This window comes from Mycteria americana, chromosome 4 (genome assembly GCF_035582795.1).
Source record: "Mycteria americana isolate JAX WOST 10 ecotype Jacksonville Zoo and Gardens chromosome 4, USCA_MyAme_1.0, whole genome shotgun sequence".
Lineage (NCBI taxonomy): Eukaryota > Metazoa > Chordata > Aves > Ciconiiformes > Ciconiidae > Mycteria > Mycteria americana.
The window spans coordinates 58,724,472-58,744,916 of NC_134368.1; the positions used below are offsets into that span (position 1 = coordinate 58,724,472).

General features: G+C 37.0%; 1 protein-coding gene across 1 annotated transcript in view; it reads right to left on the reverse strand.

The window, feature by feature from the left end:
- The window catches only part of TBCK (TBC1 domain containing kinase), a 118,824-nt gene that overhangs the window by 32,335 nt on the left and 66,044 nt on the right, over window positions 1-20,445 (reverse strand). The window contains exon 24 of the mRNA XM_075500682.1: window positions 5,201-5,376. Within this exon, the coding sequence (XP_075356797.1) occupies window positions 5,201-5,376 (176 nt within the window). The remainder of the gene's footprint in view (window positions 1-5,200; window positions 5,377-20,445) is intronic.

Below are 20,445 nucleotides of genomic sequence, written 5' to 3' on the forward strand. Positions count from 1 at the left end.
GGGGAGGTTTAGACTGGATATTAGGAAATTTTTCTTCACTGAAAGGGTTATCAAGCATTGGAACAGGCTGCCCAGGGAAGTGGTTGAGTCACCATCCCTGGAGGTATTTAGAAGACGTTTGGATGAGGTGCTTAGGGACATGGTGTAGTGGTGGTCTTGGTAGTGTTAGGTTTATGGTTGGACTCGATGATCTTAAAGGTCTTTTCCAACCTGTACAATTCTGTGATTCTGAGTAAAGAAAGTGCTAAAAGAGGCTTCCTTTAGGTAATTTAATCTGCAGAACCAAAGCACTGGAAGCAGAGATTTCCTTATACTCCCCACTTTTTGGTTGCTGGCTGCCTGGCTTATGAGTATCAAAAAAACTTCGAAAAGCTAATGAATACACAGAGAAAGTTTTGAAGCTTTCAACAATTCCTCAAAATATTTGCCAGAATGTGATGAGCTTATGACATGTCTAATTAAACCGTGAATTGTTTACTCACTCACAGGCGAGCGACATAAAAAGTGTGTTTTAACCAACTCATCTCAAAAATGACAAATAAACCCAGCTTCTCACTCAAGCTGTTGGCAGCTACAATCAGAAAAACAGAAGCATCAAAAACGCGCAAAATAAATTAGAAACATTAACTCAGATCTTGATCAGTTAATGCTTTGCACAACATGAACTAAAGACAAATTTGAAGAATCACTTTCCGTTGAGTAATAGAACAATGAAATAAGAGAACAAAACCAAGTTCCCTAAAAAACCAGAACACAAACCAAATCTGAAATGGGTCAAGGCAGTCAGAAGACCCTTGAGGGAGAATATATATAACAGCCATTACGAACAGCATGGACATTGCATTTGGACATTTCCTAGCTTGTACACTGAAACAGAAATGTTGGTATACATTACTCATCATGCTTCTTTTAGAAGAATAGATGGACTTTACACACCAGTTATTCAAGGGCTTAATATAAACCTAGCCAATACATTTTATATGGACAAATATATCCTAAGGGGCGCACAGGAAATTAGAAGCAACTGAGCACTGGTGTATTTATTGCAAATAGGCTTGAATTCCCATCTGTAAGAAGTCTGTCATGCAAGCTTTCCTTGATTATCTGCAAAGAAAAGTTACCATCACGAAACTTTACTCATACTATTTTTTATAAAAACAAATGTTTTTCATGTTTGTGCTGTTTCATCAAGCCATTAAGTCACCTTCCCGCTTAGGTATTTCTCCTACTTCATCAAAAACAAAAAGCTGAACCAGACTGGTAGCATTTAAATCCATGCAATGATCACTAATCATCTGGTAGACTTTTCTCCAGTTGAATGCTTTCACTTCCCAACATTCATCAGGAACTCCCACCCTTGAAAAGAGGACTGGTAGTAGAAGACCAAGATGAAGGCATAATTGTATCAGCCTCTGGATTTCTGGGAGTCCACCTGCCACACCTGAGCAGACATTCATAAAGATAAAGAAACTGCATCATTCTCTCGCTTTTATTTAGAAGTGTACAGGTAGCTGGAGAGAGTGTACATCGCCCATGTCTATAATAAGGGAGATACAGGCATTGGAGAAAATTGTTACATGACAAGTGTTATTTGTCTCTGTGACACCTGGACATTCAAGAAAAACACTTTGGGAGTTTCCAGGGGATGACGGTAAGTTTCAGGAAGAGTAAGAAAAAAAAAAATCGTCAGTGTACCGGTCAAGAAAAAATTACAGACACAAATTGGAGTAGACTGCTACTAAAATTCAGTAGTGAATTTAAAGGGGTTTTTCCATTCTTATTTATGGCATTTCACCTTTCTCAAAATAAACATGCAAACCCACTTAAGATGTACATTCATTCTCTCTGAAACTATTTCCTCCTTGAGATTTTTATCTCAGTAGAAATATGCTTACTGGCTGAAAGAGTAAAAGATTAAGCAACACAAAAGTCCAGGAGGGAAGAGAGCACCCGAGCCTATTTATGAAGTTGCAAATAGATGCCAGTAAAATGAAAACTAAGGAACATTAATGATAAAAAGAGTCAAACAGGTTTGTTTTACTGGCTGCTGATTTAGGGAGAAAAGTGCTCACCCAGGGGCAAATACTTCTCATATTATTATTAACAACCAAAGCACCGTAACATGCAGATACACACAAATATTTGAGTAGCCAATAAAAAGCACTTAAGAAACAAATTGAAGCAGCTTAGAAGGAAAAAACAAATATAGGAGTAGGAGTCAGCTGGTGTTTAGAATTAAATACACTAAACAATGTTTCAAGAAGTCATAAATTACCTTCAGAAGAAAACCCACAGCTTTGTTTACAAAGGAATTGTTTTCTACCCTACCCATGCTCAAATACAGAGGTGACCCACAAATATAAAAGTGGAGATACAAATGTAGTGCAAAGTGCTTGCCCAAATAATGACCAACTAAATAGGTGGGGAAACAGCAAAGTAATTTTTTAAGAGCTAGACTGACCAGCAAGGACACAATGCTGTTTTAGAAAACCCATTAAAGGCTACTGTGCATACTAAAGATTGAACGCAGATTCCACTGCTTTCAAGTAGAAAAAAAGTTTCCCCATGGCAGCAAACACCAGTAGAGGACATGTCTGAAGAATGAGATAGATAGTTCCAGGATTAAGGTTAAAAAACAAAGAAACAAAAAAACCCACCAAACATCTTTGGGTGTAAACAGTTTATTTCACCAATAATTTCAAATTTTTTTTAGCAATGTTGCTCAAATCCCTAAGAAGTGTCATCTTATAAAGACAAATATCCAGAAGTGCAGAACTGGTCACAAGTGAGAGGTAGCTCATTAGTGGCTCATGTTACACAGGATTTTCAAAGTCTGAACTATGGTTCCTGACAGAACCATAACATACTTGGCTTGTATATATCTATCTCAAAATCTGACACACAAAAATACAGCGCATGAGAGCAAACACATTTGTAGACTATAACTCAACATATGAATCAGCTTCCTTGTCATTCAGGTGTCCATGAGATTAGTTTCCTCTTTGCTATAGAAAAAGCCTGAATATGTTCACATATTTTTCTGTATAAATCACATAGCGCTGCTCCATATGATGAGGTAAAAAACCCCCTACAGCAGTACCCAAAAGATTCAGTACACTTGAGCTTCAAAAGAAGTTAAACTGTCAGTTACACTGCAGTAAATGAAAAGCGCTTTGATGTTAAGTAGAAAGAAGTAGAAATGAAAGAGAAGGCAATAGAAGTTATGGTATTTATTATTCTTCTCTATAACGTACCAAAAACATTAGCTTAATTTCTTGGAAATTGTGGGATGGATGAGCCTAGTTACTGGCACTATAAACAAACAACTTCTGGTATGAAAATAAAATCACTATTGGGGAAAAAAACACCCAAAAAATTTCTCAGGAAATGGAAGAATACCGAAAGAAACTTTGCTTGACCCAAAATAATGGATTTTTATCTCTGCTACAAAGATAAATCTTTCTTCTGTTTACCAGTTCCGTAGACCATTGCTGCTTTCTCCCATCTCCGACCTTGCTATTTCCAAGTCCCTTCACTTTTGTTTGGACACAGAAAGGCACAACCACATCCTTAGGACTGAGGAGACTTGTCTTTTTACTCTCTTGTCATCATAACATTAAGAAAAGCTAGCACATACGCAAAAACATTTTCACTGTTAGCACTGTCAGGCATTGGACCAGGCTGCCAAGACAGACTGCATAATATATTTCCTTGGAAGTTTTAATGACCTGACGGAACAAAGCCCTGGGCAACCCCATCTGAATTAAGTGTTGGGCCTGTTTTCTGCAGGAATTTGTACCAGATGACTTCCTAAGGTCCTATCTGAGTTATTCTATGAACGTGTAGTCCTTAGCTCCTTCAGAAAGTCTCTACATACCTCTAGACCAGCACAGCAGTAGTTGTGTTGACTACAATTCCTGTATGACAACAACCAGTATTCTCCTGTCATTTCATTTTTCTTCCCAATTGCCTTTCTACATCCACCTATTACTTCTTAAATCCTGTAAGCTCTTTGGAGTTTCATGTTATTCTGCATTTGCATGTCTAGCACTTGGAGTCTTGGATTTGTGGCTAAGGCTTCCAGAAAATACAGCAATAGAAATAAAATCAAAACTAAAGAAAAAACCAATAAAATGACTGCGTATCAGACTCAGGTTTAAGGACTACTTAAAAAGTAAGATACACTTGAGTGGCAACACTCTTCTTAGTTTCTTAGTAGTTAGGAAAAACAGATGGAAAGACTAAAACCTAATGCAATTGACCAAATAGATATGGCAGGTCTATATATCCTTCCCCTATTATTGTAACGTACTCATGAATGAATTCTGATTGTAGGAGAACATGGAAGACAAAACACCAAAATAAAACTGTTTAATTTTTAAGAGACTGACTAGATTTATACGGCTGAGAGGAAGGAAAGGAATCATTTCAAATCACCATCAAGGTGGTGTACTTGACAAGAGAAACAACTATCAGATTTTACTGGAGATAGAAGGGAAAAATATTTTTGCTAAACTGAGTATCTATTTAATGCAGATATACTCTTAGCCACTGGTTACTCTTTGCCAAGACAAACACAGGCATAACTCACATACTACCTCTCAAAATAACTTGAGCCATACCTTTAACCTGACATGCCAAGATGGAAAAAGCAGCCAGAGCTGCCTGCGTCACTTTCCAGTTACCTGTTTCTCACTGGCAAACTGTACTTTCAATATTTTTCTCCTACGATATAGCCTGTTTGTAGTTCTGCCCGTGAGTCATGGACATTGGTCTGTTGTGGTAACAAACACCACAGAACCAAAGGAGCAGGAGTTGGGAGAGGCAGAAATACGGTACAAGAAAAAATAATTTTATTGGCATGTACATCAAAGAAGCTGAAGTTCAAAGTAGTGAAGTTAAAAAGAACCAAAACCCAACAACCTTTCAGTTAATTCTCATTCACTGCATTAGATTATTCATCAAAATTAATAATATGGCATAGGCTCTAACACTGTGCACTAGCTGACAAGCAAATCAGAACATCTGATGAATGTGTCAAATCCCTGTGCTTGGAAGTAACAACATAAATGCCAGTAACTGAGGTTTGGTGGGTATTTTCTTCCCGTCTAAATTTTAAAGAGGAAAAAAAATAACACCTGGGGCAGGAGAAACATGCAATCTGAACAATTCTCCCCCCTCCAATTCCCAGGTCACTTACTAGGTCACTTCGAGGTGCTTCCTGGTAGTCTGCTGAAAAGCAGGACATTGAACTTCTTGTGCCATTGCTCTCACTGGCTTGCCGTGGAGGCTGTGCATATTGCCTGTATGTAGCACTCTTCGGGGTCCAGCGAAACAGGTTGATTGACTCACGAACACAACGTTCAATATCAATCTCTGATCAGGGATTTAAAGAAAAAACAAGAAATGCAAGTGTGAAAAATCACTAAAGCCAATTAACCTAGCTATGACATTACTAAATATACATATATCCATCTATACCTCTGCCTCTCTCTCCCTCCCTTAAAGGGCACGTAGCTTTCAAAAACATTTTCCTATTAAAAAAAAAAAACCCACTTAGAAATTTTTTATGAAAACCTAGCAAAGACATTTTAAGCATTAATTTTATCCCTAGTTATGTATGGAAATCTGTTTAAGAGAAGTGTAACAGAACTTTAATCAATGCAAATACAGGAATATAATTGAAGCCTAGTCACTGTAAGGCATCTTCATTAAATTTCTTTGCAAGTCAGACTATTGACTCTTAAATGTAAGTACATGCAGTATATCAACAGTATATTTCCTCCAGTGTATGGACATCGGGATTTTTGGATCAACTGCGTGTCTTATTTGACAGTTAAATACTGCTAAAGCCAGACTGAAAGCTTTCAGTTGTTGAACTTTGTGTGGCCTGCCATTTTGACAAGCTACATGTTATCTGTTTGGTGGAAAACAGGAGTTCTCGACACTAATTTGTGCTTGATGGCAAACACAATGGATTTGTTTTAGAGTTGTTTTTTTTTAAATACAGTCCAAAACCCAACCAGACATTCACAGTGAAACATTTTGGCTGAAGGAGTGAGGTGCCGTGTGTGACAAAATATTACTCAACTTGGGAGGAAAACAGACACCCATCACATGGGAAGCATCCTAAAATAAGCTGTGGTCAAATAAAAATTACCGAAGCATAATGAAAAACACATGAAAATGAAAAAAAAAAAAGTAAACCTGTTACAAATATAATTTTTGCATGACTAAGCATCTGGCATGTATCTATCTTCTAACAAGATGCAACATAAAAAACATTTACTTTTTTATCACTATAAAAAGACTGGTTAGTTTTGCATCTCCTGTCTGCAGTCTTGTGAAGAGAAAAATTATTCTAGCTTCCATTTTCTGACAAACCTAGTGTAGTGCATCAGACAACAACAGGTATATTAGCACTTCTTGTGTCTGTCCCAAGCATCTTGGATGATTCATTACAGCACTCAATTTAGAAGACTGAAGCGTCAGCTTCTATGAAGAAAATAGTGGCAATGTAGCCAAACTTTATCTGTATATCTCAAACAGATTTGATGCGTTGCCATCAATCAGGGAGTTACTCCAGAAACCTCAGTCATTAGCAGGGTGGTAAGCAAAATAAGCCGAAATTGAAGCTTGGGGCAGAATATTCCAGTTGGATGAGATTATTTACTTTGTTTAAAATCTGAATGAATGATGTGATCGGTTAATCTCCCATTCAAAAAGCTGTCCATTTTCAGGTAGGATACAACCTGCAGCATATGCTTTAATTCCATTGAAGACAACATGCTTATGTGCTATCTTAGGTCTGAAATTCTGAAAAATCTGGGACTAAAGCTGTGGTCTACCTAATTTTAATTCTAGCTCTAAACCTTTCTGTGGATGTGAAAGTTAAATCACAATTTTCCTTAACCATGTCAGGTTCCCTAGCTACTTGGGATAATACTTGCCAGAGATAAATGGACAATGTGGTATCTCAACAGTAAATAACAATTTTTCATTCTGTGATGAAAACATATTAGATTTTTCATTTTGAATATACTGTAATGGAAGGTTGTTTTTTAGTATCATTTCCAAGGAAAATCCACACAACTGGAGAATTTTACACAATTTCTAAATTAGGGTAAAGACAGCAGATGCCTTTCACTGGTTATTATTCCTAGAGCTCAGAATACACTCTGAAGTATGGTCATTACAGTTGCACTTTCTCTAAATTTCTTAAGAGTAATTTTATTTACAAAAATTTGAGAATTTCAGTTCAAGACTGTAGTATATTTATGGTTTCTGTTTTTTTCTGTAAAGAGACTGCTATAACTGTGAGTTATAGGCCTGTCTCCTGAGATTCTTAGCTAAGAAAACGTTAGCAGTACTTTTTGTAATAAGTGAGATGAAAGCAGAATTTAGCCAGTAAAAAAAACCCCAAACAACAAACCACCAAACCCACCTGAACAACAATAATTAATAGCATGAGAAACATTCACTTGTGAGAGGGCATAATAGCCTACAAATATCTGAAATTGAAAACAGAGAACTGGGGGATGGAATAGGAATGCTATGTGCAGTAGAAAGTTATGAAAAAGCTAAAAGCAGAAATTGAGATTGACAGTTAAGCATTGAGACAGGCTATCAAAATATTTTTCCTAGAAACAAGCTCTGCAATTCCAAAAGGAATCAATTTAGAGAATTGGAAAATGCAGCAATGGGTTTCCCTAAAAACAATAACCAGTTCTCACACATCAGAGTGTAAGTAAAAAATGTAGGAGTCTGTTGTTCCGTCATTCTTGGCTGTTTGGTTTCTCATTTCTAAGCAGCATTTCAGAAGGACAGCGGCCATGCCTGAAAATTAAATTCCATGGAACAAGATAGAATTTTAAATGGTTTGGGAGGGAGGCCATCAAAAGCCTAACACCAATTTACAGTCTGCTGATTAATTGATCTGCTTCCAAGTAATGCAAACCTAAAATATAACAAGGAGATCATGGTTTCCACAAATAATAATAATAATAAAATATATGTATGCACATAGGCACATGTATGCATATATATGGGAATGGTCAACATTTATCACCCACAAGGCAGACAAGACTATTGACAGTGAAAGAATTTACTTGCATTCTTTTTTTAAAAAGAATTAGTTTCAGGATACTGGAGTTTAAGATGACATTAAACGGGTGTAAATATTTACAGAATATTTATTAGTAACACTGCATGAACAAGCTTCACACTTGAGTAACCTTCAAGCCCGTCTTCACTCTTTGTTTGAAATTTCAGTTTAAGAAAAATCACTTCCCGTCAGTAACTAAAATGCAATGCAATCTTTTGCAGCCTTGCTGGATAAGATCTTTTCTCCTCCCTTTGGCTAATAAGTAAGGGTCTGCTGTGCTACTTCAATTCTGATTTGTTCCCATGCCCTTTCAAATATATGACAAATGAGTCAGTCTCCAATTTAATGTCCATCTTCTGTTATTGCACCAAGACTTTGTGTTCACACAGTATTAATCCTGCTTATACTCTTCCTGCTCCCAAGTAACTGTGTTACAAGCCAGAAAACATTAAAGCTTATACAGTATTAAAAACATAATGTTGGTATATCAGAACTGTAAATATATCAAGCCAGCACCTAGATTCTTGAGCAGGACTATGAACAAACGAAGAGAGCACCTCACCAGGATGCCAGGCTACTTGTCATGTGCAAACAACTTAGAAGAACATCCTTCTGAGAGCATGCTCTGCACAAATCTCAAGGCATCAGCAAGAAGCAAACAAGAAACATTTAGAAAGGACAGGGAGGGACTGCTCACTCATGTACGTATAACATCTCTATGCTCTCCAAGGTCCCAACATTGGGGTGTTTTGTAGTTTAAAAGGCACATGCCTTCTGTTTATATTCATACAAATTATGTTGCTGGAAAATCTGTAACAAAAACATGCTGACATAACATGCTGTCATTAACTGTGAAGTGCGCACTGAAAAAATTTAAACCTAACTTTAAACATAATATAAATACTATAAAAATAAGGTCTCATTTCAAAATTTAGTATGTCTTCAAGCAGCCTGGTTTTCAAAAAGTGCAGAGCACCTGCATTTCAAAAAGTCAAAGTTGGCACCCAAGTACCTAGGAATTAAAAATCACAAGTTTCATTTTAAAACATCGAGTTTAGGAGTTCTGGCTTAACCGAGCTCAAGTATTTCACAGTCAAGCAGCAATCAAGCCTTACAGGAAACAGTTCCACGGCACCAGCTAATTATTCCATTACTTGGCATCAAGAGACTTCTGAGATTTCTAAATATGTGAATAACATGGGAATTGAAAAAGGTGGGGGTGGAGAAGTAAACAAAAAGTAATCCAACAGTAATATCCTGGTTTTGCCATGACCCTAACCCAATATTAAGCCTACTGAAATATTTTGCTCCTTTTCTGAACTAAACTTCCTGGTTGCTCTAAGATGTTATTCATTTTGCTCTGTTCTTGCTAAATTATCGCTCCCTACCAAGCTGCTGCCTCCCTCTGTCAACAGCCTCAACTGAAAAGGATGGCTTAGCCTGACATAGCTGCTTTTTAAGTTACGTATATTTAGTATCTATTATTATAGACACAGGAGAGTAGACTGCACTTGAAACAGATGTTAAAAAGAAAGCATCAGTTTAAAGGCAAAACACCTGTGACAAAAGCACATAGAATTTTTTATTTTTACAGCAAAACCGGATGTGCATTAGTTGTTCACAGCAAGTGAAAGAAAGTAATAGAGAAAAACATAACACGAATGGTTCTTTCTTAATGAAAATGTACACAGACCAAGTCTTTGTGTGCAGTTAATCAATTCCAGAGCCCTTTCCTTGGGTAACAGGACACCAGTTAAGAAATTTGGCCAAAATAAACTGCTTCTGCATTCTGGAAACGGCCCAGAATTATGGGCTTAGTTTGACCTCTCCATCACAAACAGTTTATTACTACTCTGCCAGGCAACAACAGCTTTCACCACACAGCCATATAAATAGGCCAAAAACCCTCTGTGCTATAAAAGCAGGGAAGCTGAATAGGTCAGTCAGTTTGATCTCATGATTTCTGCTCTCAGAAGAAATAGAGGTGAAAGGCCATAAGCCTTTTCTTTTCTGATGACATACAAAAAGATACACTAAGCCTAGATATTTAAAAGGACAAATCTAGGAAGAGAAGTGGCATTTCTAACCAACATCTCTGTATCTATTACTGCTAGAAGGTTTCTATAAATGAAAAGGTCAATGCAAAATTATTCTTTTCATCTAATTTATTTCATACACTACAGGACAGTTGTGTTATTTCATTGTTTTGTGGATAGTAATTTGCTCTTACTTACACACATCAGCACCTTCGGACAAAATTTCAAAGGCAACATAAATAGCAGTCATTAATTTTAAAACTCTTCAGCTAATAAGATACAAGTCTTTGTTCTTCCTTCTACATGGATGCAAGTTGTGCATCTTTCAAGAGCTGCGGGGAGGACAAGTGCTGTCAATCAAGGAGTCATATTTTTTATGTAATACAGCAGGTGTACAGAAGTTGCACTCAGCTAGAAAAATGATTGGATACAGAAACAAAGGAACAAACTATAGTACTATGTCTTCAGACAGACTGTATGTTGCACAGCTGTAATAAGGATCAATAATTTCAATGCTGCATTGACAGGCTACCTTGTCTGAGAGCACATTAGTCTACAATTCTTTTGGTATCTTGGGAAAAAAAAAAATTGTCTAGACAGTTCTCCACAGTCAATATTGTTTACTATCTCTGGGTGATATTGCTGTTTTCAGTGTACATACGATAGTCATCTTGTTGTTGGAAAGGAAAGACAACAATTTAAACTACTCTTGAGCCTGAACGCTCACAAGCAGCGGTTAACGTATCAAAAATGAAATAGTCCAGGCCCTTGCTTGGTGAAAGCACATCAACCACCCGCATCAGCATTTAGAAACACTGGGAAAAGAAGGACTTTTGTTTTTATGTAATGAAATCACATGCAGTGTCCAAAGAGCAGAAAAATAACTTGTTGATCTCTTGCCTTCATCCATAAAGGAGATGCTCGAGGACTGAGAAATTCGGAATGTAACCAGGTAAAGGGTTCTGTAGCAGAAGGTGATGTGAAGATAATAATTCAAGTAGAAATGACGTATCTATGTGAGATACTGACACTTCTGCCGAGACCAACAGCAGGTATGTTTGCAGCCTATGTATAAACAAGAGAAGCTGAGAGGAGAGTTATGGAAAGTACAACTATTACAGTACCTGCAGTTATGCAGTCGTCTGGACCAGTTCATACAACACCTACCAAAGTAGTGAGCAACAGAGAGCAGCAGCAGTAAACACTGTGAGTTATTCCCTGAGACATTAGACTGCATAAAGGACAAACATGAATCCTTTTCTTACTTGTGACTGTAAAAATTGCTCTGACTCAGCAGTTTAGTGAAAAGGTTTCATAAAGAATGCCTTCCAGCATGGAAACGTGATGCTGTCCTGCACTGATAAAGATGAGCAGGGAAGACAGAGAATGATGAATGACTGTACAAAGAGTAAAGGTTTACTTTAAGTGAACCACCAAATGCCACATGCTATGTCTTACTGAGAAAGACGACCGCCATAATTACATGAAGACTGTAATGTCGGCTAAGCTCCGACAGGAAAGTGTGTTTTAAATAGTTTTATGAGGTGTGCCATGGCTGTTTAACAACAGACTTTTCTACAAACTAACAAAATGTTGAAGACATCTGGTCCGGCCCTAACATCGGATTAGGATACTGGCCAACAACAGGACATGAATTCACACTGTATAATGGAAATAGTCAGATGGAGGCTACTATGCAAAACCTGACAGATACGCAAGAATAAGGGGAAATAAAACAGATCAGCAGAAGAATGAACATTATTTCACAGCTAGATGATCACCATCTGCAGAAGATGCACAAAAGGGCAGGTTTACAAAACTGCAGGGATCAACTTTGAGGAGAAACTTGTTAGAAATACACGGAGATGAGAAACTTGTGCCACCAACACAATGTCCAACAACATTCAAGTTTTGAAGGAAAAACATTGTTTTGGCTTTTCTGTGTTATATGGTTTGTTTAAAATCTTTCTAAAACTGACTCAACACAACAGCCATTTAGCAGTCTCAAATACTAGTGAAACTTACCTCCTTTATCCTAAATCTGTGTTTCACAGAAGTAATATGCAAATACTGAAGCTCAGTATGCATTTGTAAAGATCATGCCATCTGAGTTTCTAGCTAGGTGGTAGATATGAGCCACTTCAGCTGTTTCCCAGACATAACGGTGATAAAATTGTAAAAAACTCTACAATCAGAAACTGTGACCAGACCAAATGCTTATAAAACTGATCAATCTTTAAAGAGCCATAAGTAGAAGACCTTTGTATTAGCATGGCTCTCCTCTTGTTAGCCTTCAGGATATTTTTAAGGAAATAATATGAAGTAACTTAAAATTTCTGGTTTTGAAACAAGACAAAAATTCAAGTAACCCTGAAAAGGAGTACCTGTTGCCATGAGAAAAGGATCAAAGCCTCTAATTTGACCCATTGGTTCCTACACCAATAATGGAAAAAACATTGGGTAAAGATTAATACAGATATGATATCTAGGTCTGCCTAAGAGTATCCTGAACCATCTAACACCCACAAACTACCACAGAGCAAGAAACATATTATTCAAGACTGAAATGTTATTAATTTCTCACAAATACAGCAACTGTAAACAAGAATGATAATAACCACCTTGCTTACGTACCCATGCTTAAAACTGCTTTCATTTCAAAAAAAAATGCTCTTGTCATTTGGCACTACAGTAGATAACTTACTGAGATGCAAAACTTTCAGTGTTTACCATTAGTCAAGTCTATGTTAGTGTTTCACAGTGCAAAACCAGTAGCTTTAAGTATCTAACATCAGGCTAACCTTGTCAATATGCATTTGTAAATATTTAAACTTTGCTGCATAATTAACCTACTCAGAAGTCAGGGGAAAAAGTTCACCTATTCTGTGAAAAAGCTTTCTAACACCCCCTATTTGAATTTACAGATGAAAGTATTTAAGAAGTACATCCCTAAATATCATATTTTCATAACAAAAAACCAAAAAAATACCATCTTTAAGACATTTTTAAGTTTTTGTCATTTCAGGGTTACATTCCCAGCAGACAATTTCTGGTTTATACTCTATCAGCATACATGATTGCTGAATTTGTTTCCTTACAACTACGCTATGCTGGTGAGTAAATAAAAGAAAAAAAAAAGTAAGTGGTTTGGTTGGTCTTTTTTTTTAAGAATAAGGATTGAAGAACCATCAAGAGACTGCCTAGCTCCTTGCCTTGCTCTGAAGCCAAATGATATGTGACTAGCCTATCCCCTAGAGATGCTTGTCTAGACTTTTTAAACTTTTGCAGTGACAAAGGTTTCACCTGACACACCCCTGATGAGTACTTAGCCCATTTATCACCATTTTCAGAATACAGACAACATTCTTCACATACAATGCGAGCGTTTCCCAGTTGGCATACCTGTCCTTCCTGAAAAAGCTTTGCCCTTCAATGCCAACAATCCAGTCCTGAACTTTATTCCGAGCTTGCAATATCAAAGGCTTAGCTTTAGGTACGAACCCTGCTCTAGTTCTGCATGTTTAGTTTTGGTCTTTCTGTTGATTTCTGCTAAACTCCGGGCTCTTAGTATATTAAGAACAAAGAAGTTTGGATAGAGAGAATCAAATGCCTCACAGAGATTTATAAAGGCAAGAGTTTAAGTTCTTTGAATATGGGAAAGTAGACCAAAGGGAACTGACAGCTATCCCAAAGTATGAGACCGCTGAGAATTCATTTAAACAGACCTTGTTTCTCAGTTCGGCAGAAAGATTTTTCTAGCTCTCAGCCTATATTGCCATTCCAATTCTGTATTTAAGTAGTCATATGTATCTCTATTAACAACACTAGATATACACACCCCCAAGATATATCTACAATCAGAGATGTGCTGCTAATGTACATTTTAATCAAGGAATTTTGACACTGCAGTATTTGTGCAGCTGATTTTAAAATCCTCCTCAATTAACAATTAGAGAACTAAAGATTATTGGGAAGACCATTTATACCTGTACAGGCAAACACACACATTCATCATAACAACAAAGATATAGACATATATCCTATTAGGCATCTTGCTCTGTGTCCTGGTTTTGGCTAGGATAGAGTTAATTTTCTTCCTAGTAGCTGGTATAGTGCTGTGTTTTGGATTTTAGTATGAGAATAATATTGATAACATGCTGATGTTTTGGCTGTTGCTAAGGGGTGTTTACACTGGTCAAGGACTTGTCAGCTTCCCATGCTCTGCCAGGTGCACAAGAAGCTGGGAGGGGGCACAGCCAGGATGGTTGATCCAAACTGGCCAAAGGGCTGTTCCATACCACAGGAGGCAGCAATCGCTGCTCGGGGACTGGCTGGGCATCGGTCAGTAGGTGGTGAGCGGTTGTATCACTGTTTTTTTTCCCCTTGGGTTTTGTTCTTCTCTCACTCTCTTGTTGTTTTCCTTCTCATTACAATTTATTATTATTATTTTTTGTTCCAATTACTAAACTGTTCTTATCTCAACCCATGAGTTTTCTTACCTTTGCTCTTCTGATTCTCTCCCCCATCCCACTGGGGGGAGGGTGAGCAAGCGGCTGTGTGGTACTTAATTGCCAACTGGGGCTAAACCACAACACACTGTCAGCAACATTTTCCATAATTGTAAAAGGAAAAAAAAAAATCTAGTGCACACTCTTGCTTTCTAAGCACTAGTCTAATCCTGAACCAGTTATGCTCATAATTTTAATGACACCCCTCCCCCCCCCCCCCCCCCCAAAAAAAAAGAGGGAAATATTTTCCCAAGACAGCTTTGTAAAGAGAAAAAAAATAATAATTTGCCACATTTAGAAGCAAAGCTCAGATAGTATTGGCCTGAATTTTGTCTTTCCCTGCCCAAAAATGCTAGTATGTTTGATGGTCTACCTTCATGTACTTTGATTTTATTCCGGGGTAAAGGTGTACAAAATCCTACATGACTAACAGGTGGATTATTCTATTCTCTGAAGTTCCCTTTTGCTATGAAGAGTACATACAGGTTCTACCATGAAACCGAAGACATAAGCTGCACCTCAGACTGATTTTAAGACATGCATTAGGAAAGTTCTACTGATGAACTCACTTTTCACCCTTTTTATGAAATACTCTCTCTTGAGACAGCCAGTCCTTTGTTAAAGGATATTTGATTTTCTTCTGCCAGTGACAACTACGGACTAGCAAGAACACCAATATGAATAAAATAAAGGATTTTGGTATTTTTTTCCTCAGTGTGTCACCCACCGTAGCATTGTTCTTTAGTGTCAAGAAGGTAGAATCTATAAATAGAACTGCATTTTGTTCATGCCACTACAAGTGGAAAATGTGAATAATTAAAGAATTCACAGCTTCAGGTAAAATGACATCAATCTTACAGAGTTTGACACTACCCAACAGCCTTGGTGAGCAGGTGTGCCCTAACAAATTACTCTGCTTCTGCACCAAAGCCAGCTCCCAACCCACAGTTAGCTGTAAGCCATTAAAAAAAGAAAAAAAGCAAAACAATCAAAAAACCACTTACTAGCAGCTTGCACAGTTTCTGCTTCATAAATGCCATTATTTAGTAACAATAATCTTCAGGAATTGCATTATAAAATACACCTGCCACCTGCATCTAAAAAAGCCATCTAACATAGCAAAGATGAAGAATATATTCAGAAAAAGATGTTTCTATAAATGTCAGTCGGACCTACATCTTTCAAGACAAGAAAACTAGAAACACTATTTCCTTTTCGCTTCTGATGTCTTTTGATATTTCCAATCCAATTTTTTAATGTTATAGTTATAGCACCATTATCATGTGCATCATGTGACAGAGACCAAATTGCTGTTTTTCTTCAGATACACTGAAATTTGAAAAAGCAGTCCAGCTTCACTAACTCCACGGTAAATCACTTTGCAGCGTCATCTTCCATGGGGGACAACAGTTTTGAACTTGGGCAAGCTACAACAAAGCCATGTGTCAAAATTTCATAGCTGAAGTGATGAAAAAAGTTTCCTTTTAAAAGAGCTATTACGATGTCTATTCCTCAGAGCCTTAATCTAAGCAATAGGACATTTTCAAAACTGTATAATAAAAAGTCAAACCCTAATCAAAACAATATATTACCTTTGTTTTTCTACTGCAAACTGGCATACAGAATACTCCAATGTATCTCTTTCAGTCTCTTTAAAGTTGGTGTTTTGATCTCAGAGTTTACATTTTTATTTGAGAAGTGGTCAAACAAATGGGAACAGACATCACTCAAAAAGTCAGCGTGGGCTTGGTGGCCAACTGCCATTTCTTCCTCCTACCAAAACTTAATTAACTAAATGCAGAACCACCAGGAATTCTGGCACGATAAAAGTGTATGAATCACAGATATGGGCAGACAAAGGATTTTCAGGAATAAAACCAACAGAAAGTAAAATAGTAGCTACCTCGGGTTGAATACATATCTAAAGCAGAGTTCTCTGATGTGCATCTAATTCTGCTGCTGTCAGCAGAAACACATCATTCAAAACTGCACCATACAATCTTAGTGTAGAATTTCCACTATTTTTTTAATTCTTAGTCCATTTCTGAGCTGGGTGTAATTCTTCTAAGCATTTATATGGCTTTCACCACCATGGGATTCAGCATTTTGGCACATCACTATAATGGCAACAGATATAATTGTTTCTCCCACATTAGAGAAATTCTGTTCCTTGGAGAATCGTTTTTGTGGTTTGATGATAGCTACATCTTTGACTACATGTTGCATCTTAAAGCTACGTGTCTGTGCCTCACAAAGTAGAATCCTCTACATTTTCCACTTTAATGGTTTTACTGTAGCTCCTCATTGCACTGGATTGCTTTTCCACAGACAGTCTTTCTGGACTTCCTATCTGAGGCCAAGGTTCTTCCTTTGGAAGCATTGACTAGCCTGGAGTCAGCAAAAAGACACCTTCCTAAGGTGCACAGCATTAAAAGAACGAACCTTCTCTCACTCCAAAATTACAGAAGATGAGGTTATTGTATCAACTAACCTACAAGGCTTATTTGAAAGTATGTTTTATCTCATGTCTAGGATTGGTGTTTACCTATTCTTTAACAGCACCTGTCCCCATCTTTTGGTAGTTGTCCTATCCCTTCTCAAGGCCATAATTCATCTCACTATGCCAGTGATGATATTGGCATGGATCTCTGGAGGAAGATCTGTTTGCCAGGCCCTATATGGCACACATTCCAGGTGGGAGTGAATTGGTCTACAGGATCCTTCAACTGTTTGCAAAGAGCTGTACATATCTGGATGCTTCCTTCCTGCGTCTTTCCTAACAAAAGGTGCTGGTGACTTTGTACTACTTATACAGTGGGTAATGAACTTAGTAATCAAGTCATGCTACAATAATCATAATTTTTGAGTTGCATAATATATATTATCACACAAACTTACGGCAAGATGTTAAAGACTAAGCTGTAAGTAAAACTGAAAGTTTTAAAGTAAAGTTACTTATACCGTTGGCCCTCAATGCATGAAAGAGCCTTCTGGGTTGCAAATTTGCTGATACATAAGGTGCAGACATACTCAAACTGGCTTAGTACAAGCCAGTACTGGTCTGAAAGGGGAGTCCTGCCTCTGTTGTTGGTACCTCAGGAATCACATCATAGTAGTGCCACCCTTACCATCCTCACTTTCCTGCCACATTCACCTGCTAGGTGTCAGACAGACTAAAGGAAAAACACAGGTAATGCATACTGCATTTGCGCTCTCTGCATCACCCGAATAGGATGAAATTTACTACATCTCAAAACTACACATAAAGAACTAGCAATGACTCCAGGGTTGGTTTTGTTTGTCTGTCTCAAATACTACCTCCTAAATCTTCTCTGGTACTTATATTGTTTGAATAAAGTTTATACTTAACAGAGCTCCTTAGACACAAGGGAAAAAAAAAAACCAAACCATTTGAAAGAACCAAGGAAAGAGAATAAAGAAACTGCCACCTTGGGGTAGTAATTTTCTAAACAATCTAATTCTATTTAAGTTTTAGCAGTTGCTTATATGTCCCCTTTATACAGCCTCATGAGGAATGAACTAGGATATTTGTTGCTACAGCAAAGGGGTTTTCCAGTATTTTTAAAAGAACCAATTATTTTGTCAAATACTTCAAATAGATTTCCTAATATGCTAGAATATTGTTAAAACTACATAAAAGGAAATTAAAATTTCCAATAGAGCTCCCAAAACCAGCAAGTAATGCCCAATTGTATTGGGTTTCTAGGTAAAATATGGCCAAAGCTTTGAGACGAGCATTGGAAAGGGTTTTCAGAATCAAGTAATCAATGATGGCACTGTGTCCCTTCTTTTTCCGCACATCATTAAGTTTTTTAGACAGTAGTTGAAACTGTGTTATATGCAGTGAACTGGAAATAAAACAGTGGGTTTTTTTGTTTTGTTTTGTAACTTTAAATATACATTTTTAGAAACAGCTACTGTAAAAGCAAGAAATCTTAAAAAAAGTGTTCCACAAAGTGGCAAGATTGCAGTAAAATAGCTTTATCAGTCTGAAAAGCAACTCACTTCCACTGGCAGCCTGAGATAAGCCATTCCAGTGCACAGAAAGCTTAAAAACCACAGGAGTTTCAGAGTGTTGAGCAACAACTGATTTTAGATTGAAATTATTGCAGATGTTTTGAACAACATAATCTCTTCTTCAGGGTGACCCAGTTTCAGGTGAAGGTTGTTTGTAAATTACTTTCAGAAAATTCTCAAGCACAACACATGATTTACTTTAACCAAAATAACAGAAGTCCTGTTTGGAAGACGCAGGTGACAAAAAGCGTAAGCAGTCAATACTTCTTAATCAGAAATAAGACTCAGGTCAGAAAGAGAAGGCACAAAGCTATAATAATTATATGTTCAAAGAAGTTACTGATTACAGAAGTCTCGGCTAGACCAATAACATTTAACTTTTAAGTCACACTAGGATCATCTTCTATCCTCATTCTTTTTTCCCTTAGTAGTCAGTTTATGATATGCTTTGGATTAATCTCACAATATTCAATTGTGCCACTGTTGACATCCAAAATATTGCAGAGATCAACAACATTAAAAAAGTAAATCTTTTCAGAAACACCATTCTACCAAAACATTTCCTACCAGAGTATCAGCAAAGTTGTCATAAACTATAATCAGCAGAAAGCATGTACATTATAACTACAGATTTTAGTGATTTAATTTTATTATATAAACAGACATGTATTATGAGAACTAATGTGTTCTTGCACATGACCTCAGCACAAAGTACTTCAACTGTCAGTAAATCAGCTGGTTCAATATAAATTGGAATATATAATTTAGAACCACTCAGGGGAAAAAAATAGGGAGAAATTACCTTAGGCAAGAAAATAAGTTAAATATTAATGAATCTATATTTAACTAAGACATACAGCTAATAGATGAGGGAGGAGGGAAGGGGGAGACACACAATCTTTTAGTTTAGCACTCGCCTTTCAGACCATCTGAAGATATCCAGTTAAATTTAATAAGGGCATTTGAAATGACTAAGCATATAGACTGAAAATGAAAAAATCCACACCATAAGGAACGGCCTAATTAAATTTCTTATAAATTGGAAAATACAGTAGCAATTGCATAGTATATACTAAACTGAAAGGCAGCAGAAAAGCAAAATTTTCAAATCCGGACACATGTTCAAGGGCATACAGTGAGAGACAGAATTTGTGACAATAATATTTACAGAAATCACAGAGCTTCATCTGTGAGGACTCACTGAACTTCTGAGAGACTGATTTATGCAACTATGAACTTAGCCTCAGCCTGCTTGCTGCCATATCCTAGACTACTGCTAACTTCTGTAAACTCTGCAGTTGTGGAGACCGCCACACTTAACAAGAGCTTTTAAACTTAAATGCTCTTCCAAACTTGATTATCTCAGTTTCTTCTGAAAAGGAATGACTTCTGTTTAAATGAATTATGAATTACTGAATTGCACACATGGTGTTTGAACAGAGCCCACTAAACCTATAATTAGCCCAGGAATTAGCCAAAAGTTAAAGTTATCTTAAGAAAGGCCACACAATTAAAACAGTGTCACCTCTTAACCAAGACCTATATTATGTTAGTAAGATCTTGGGTTGGAGAGAGTGAATTAATACAAGAACATAAGTATGTTCTGGGTGCAGTAGCCTTCCAGTTCATGCATTATGTAAATATTAGTCCATCACAAATGGAAACACATCTTTCAGTTAACAGGGCTTACTCAGTTCAAATGATTTCTACTGTCTCACTAGAAACTTACTCAGAAATAAGACCCAAACTTCATGGTTAA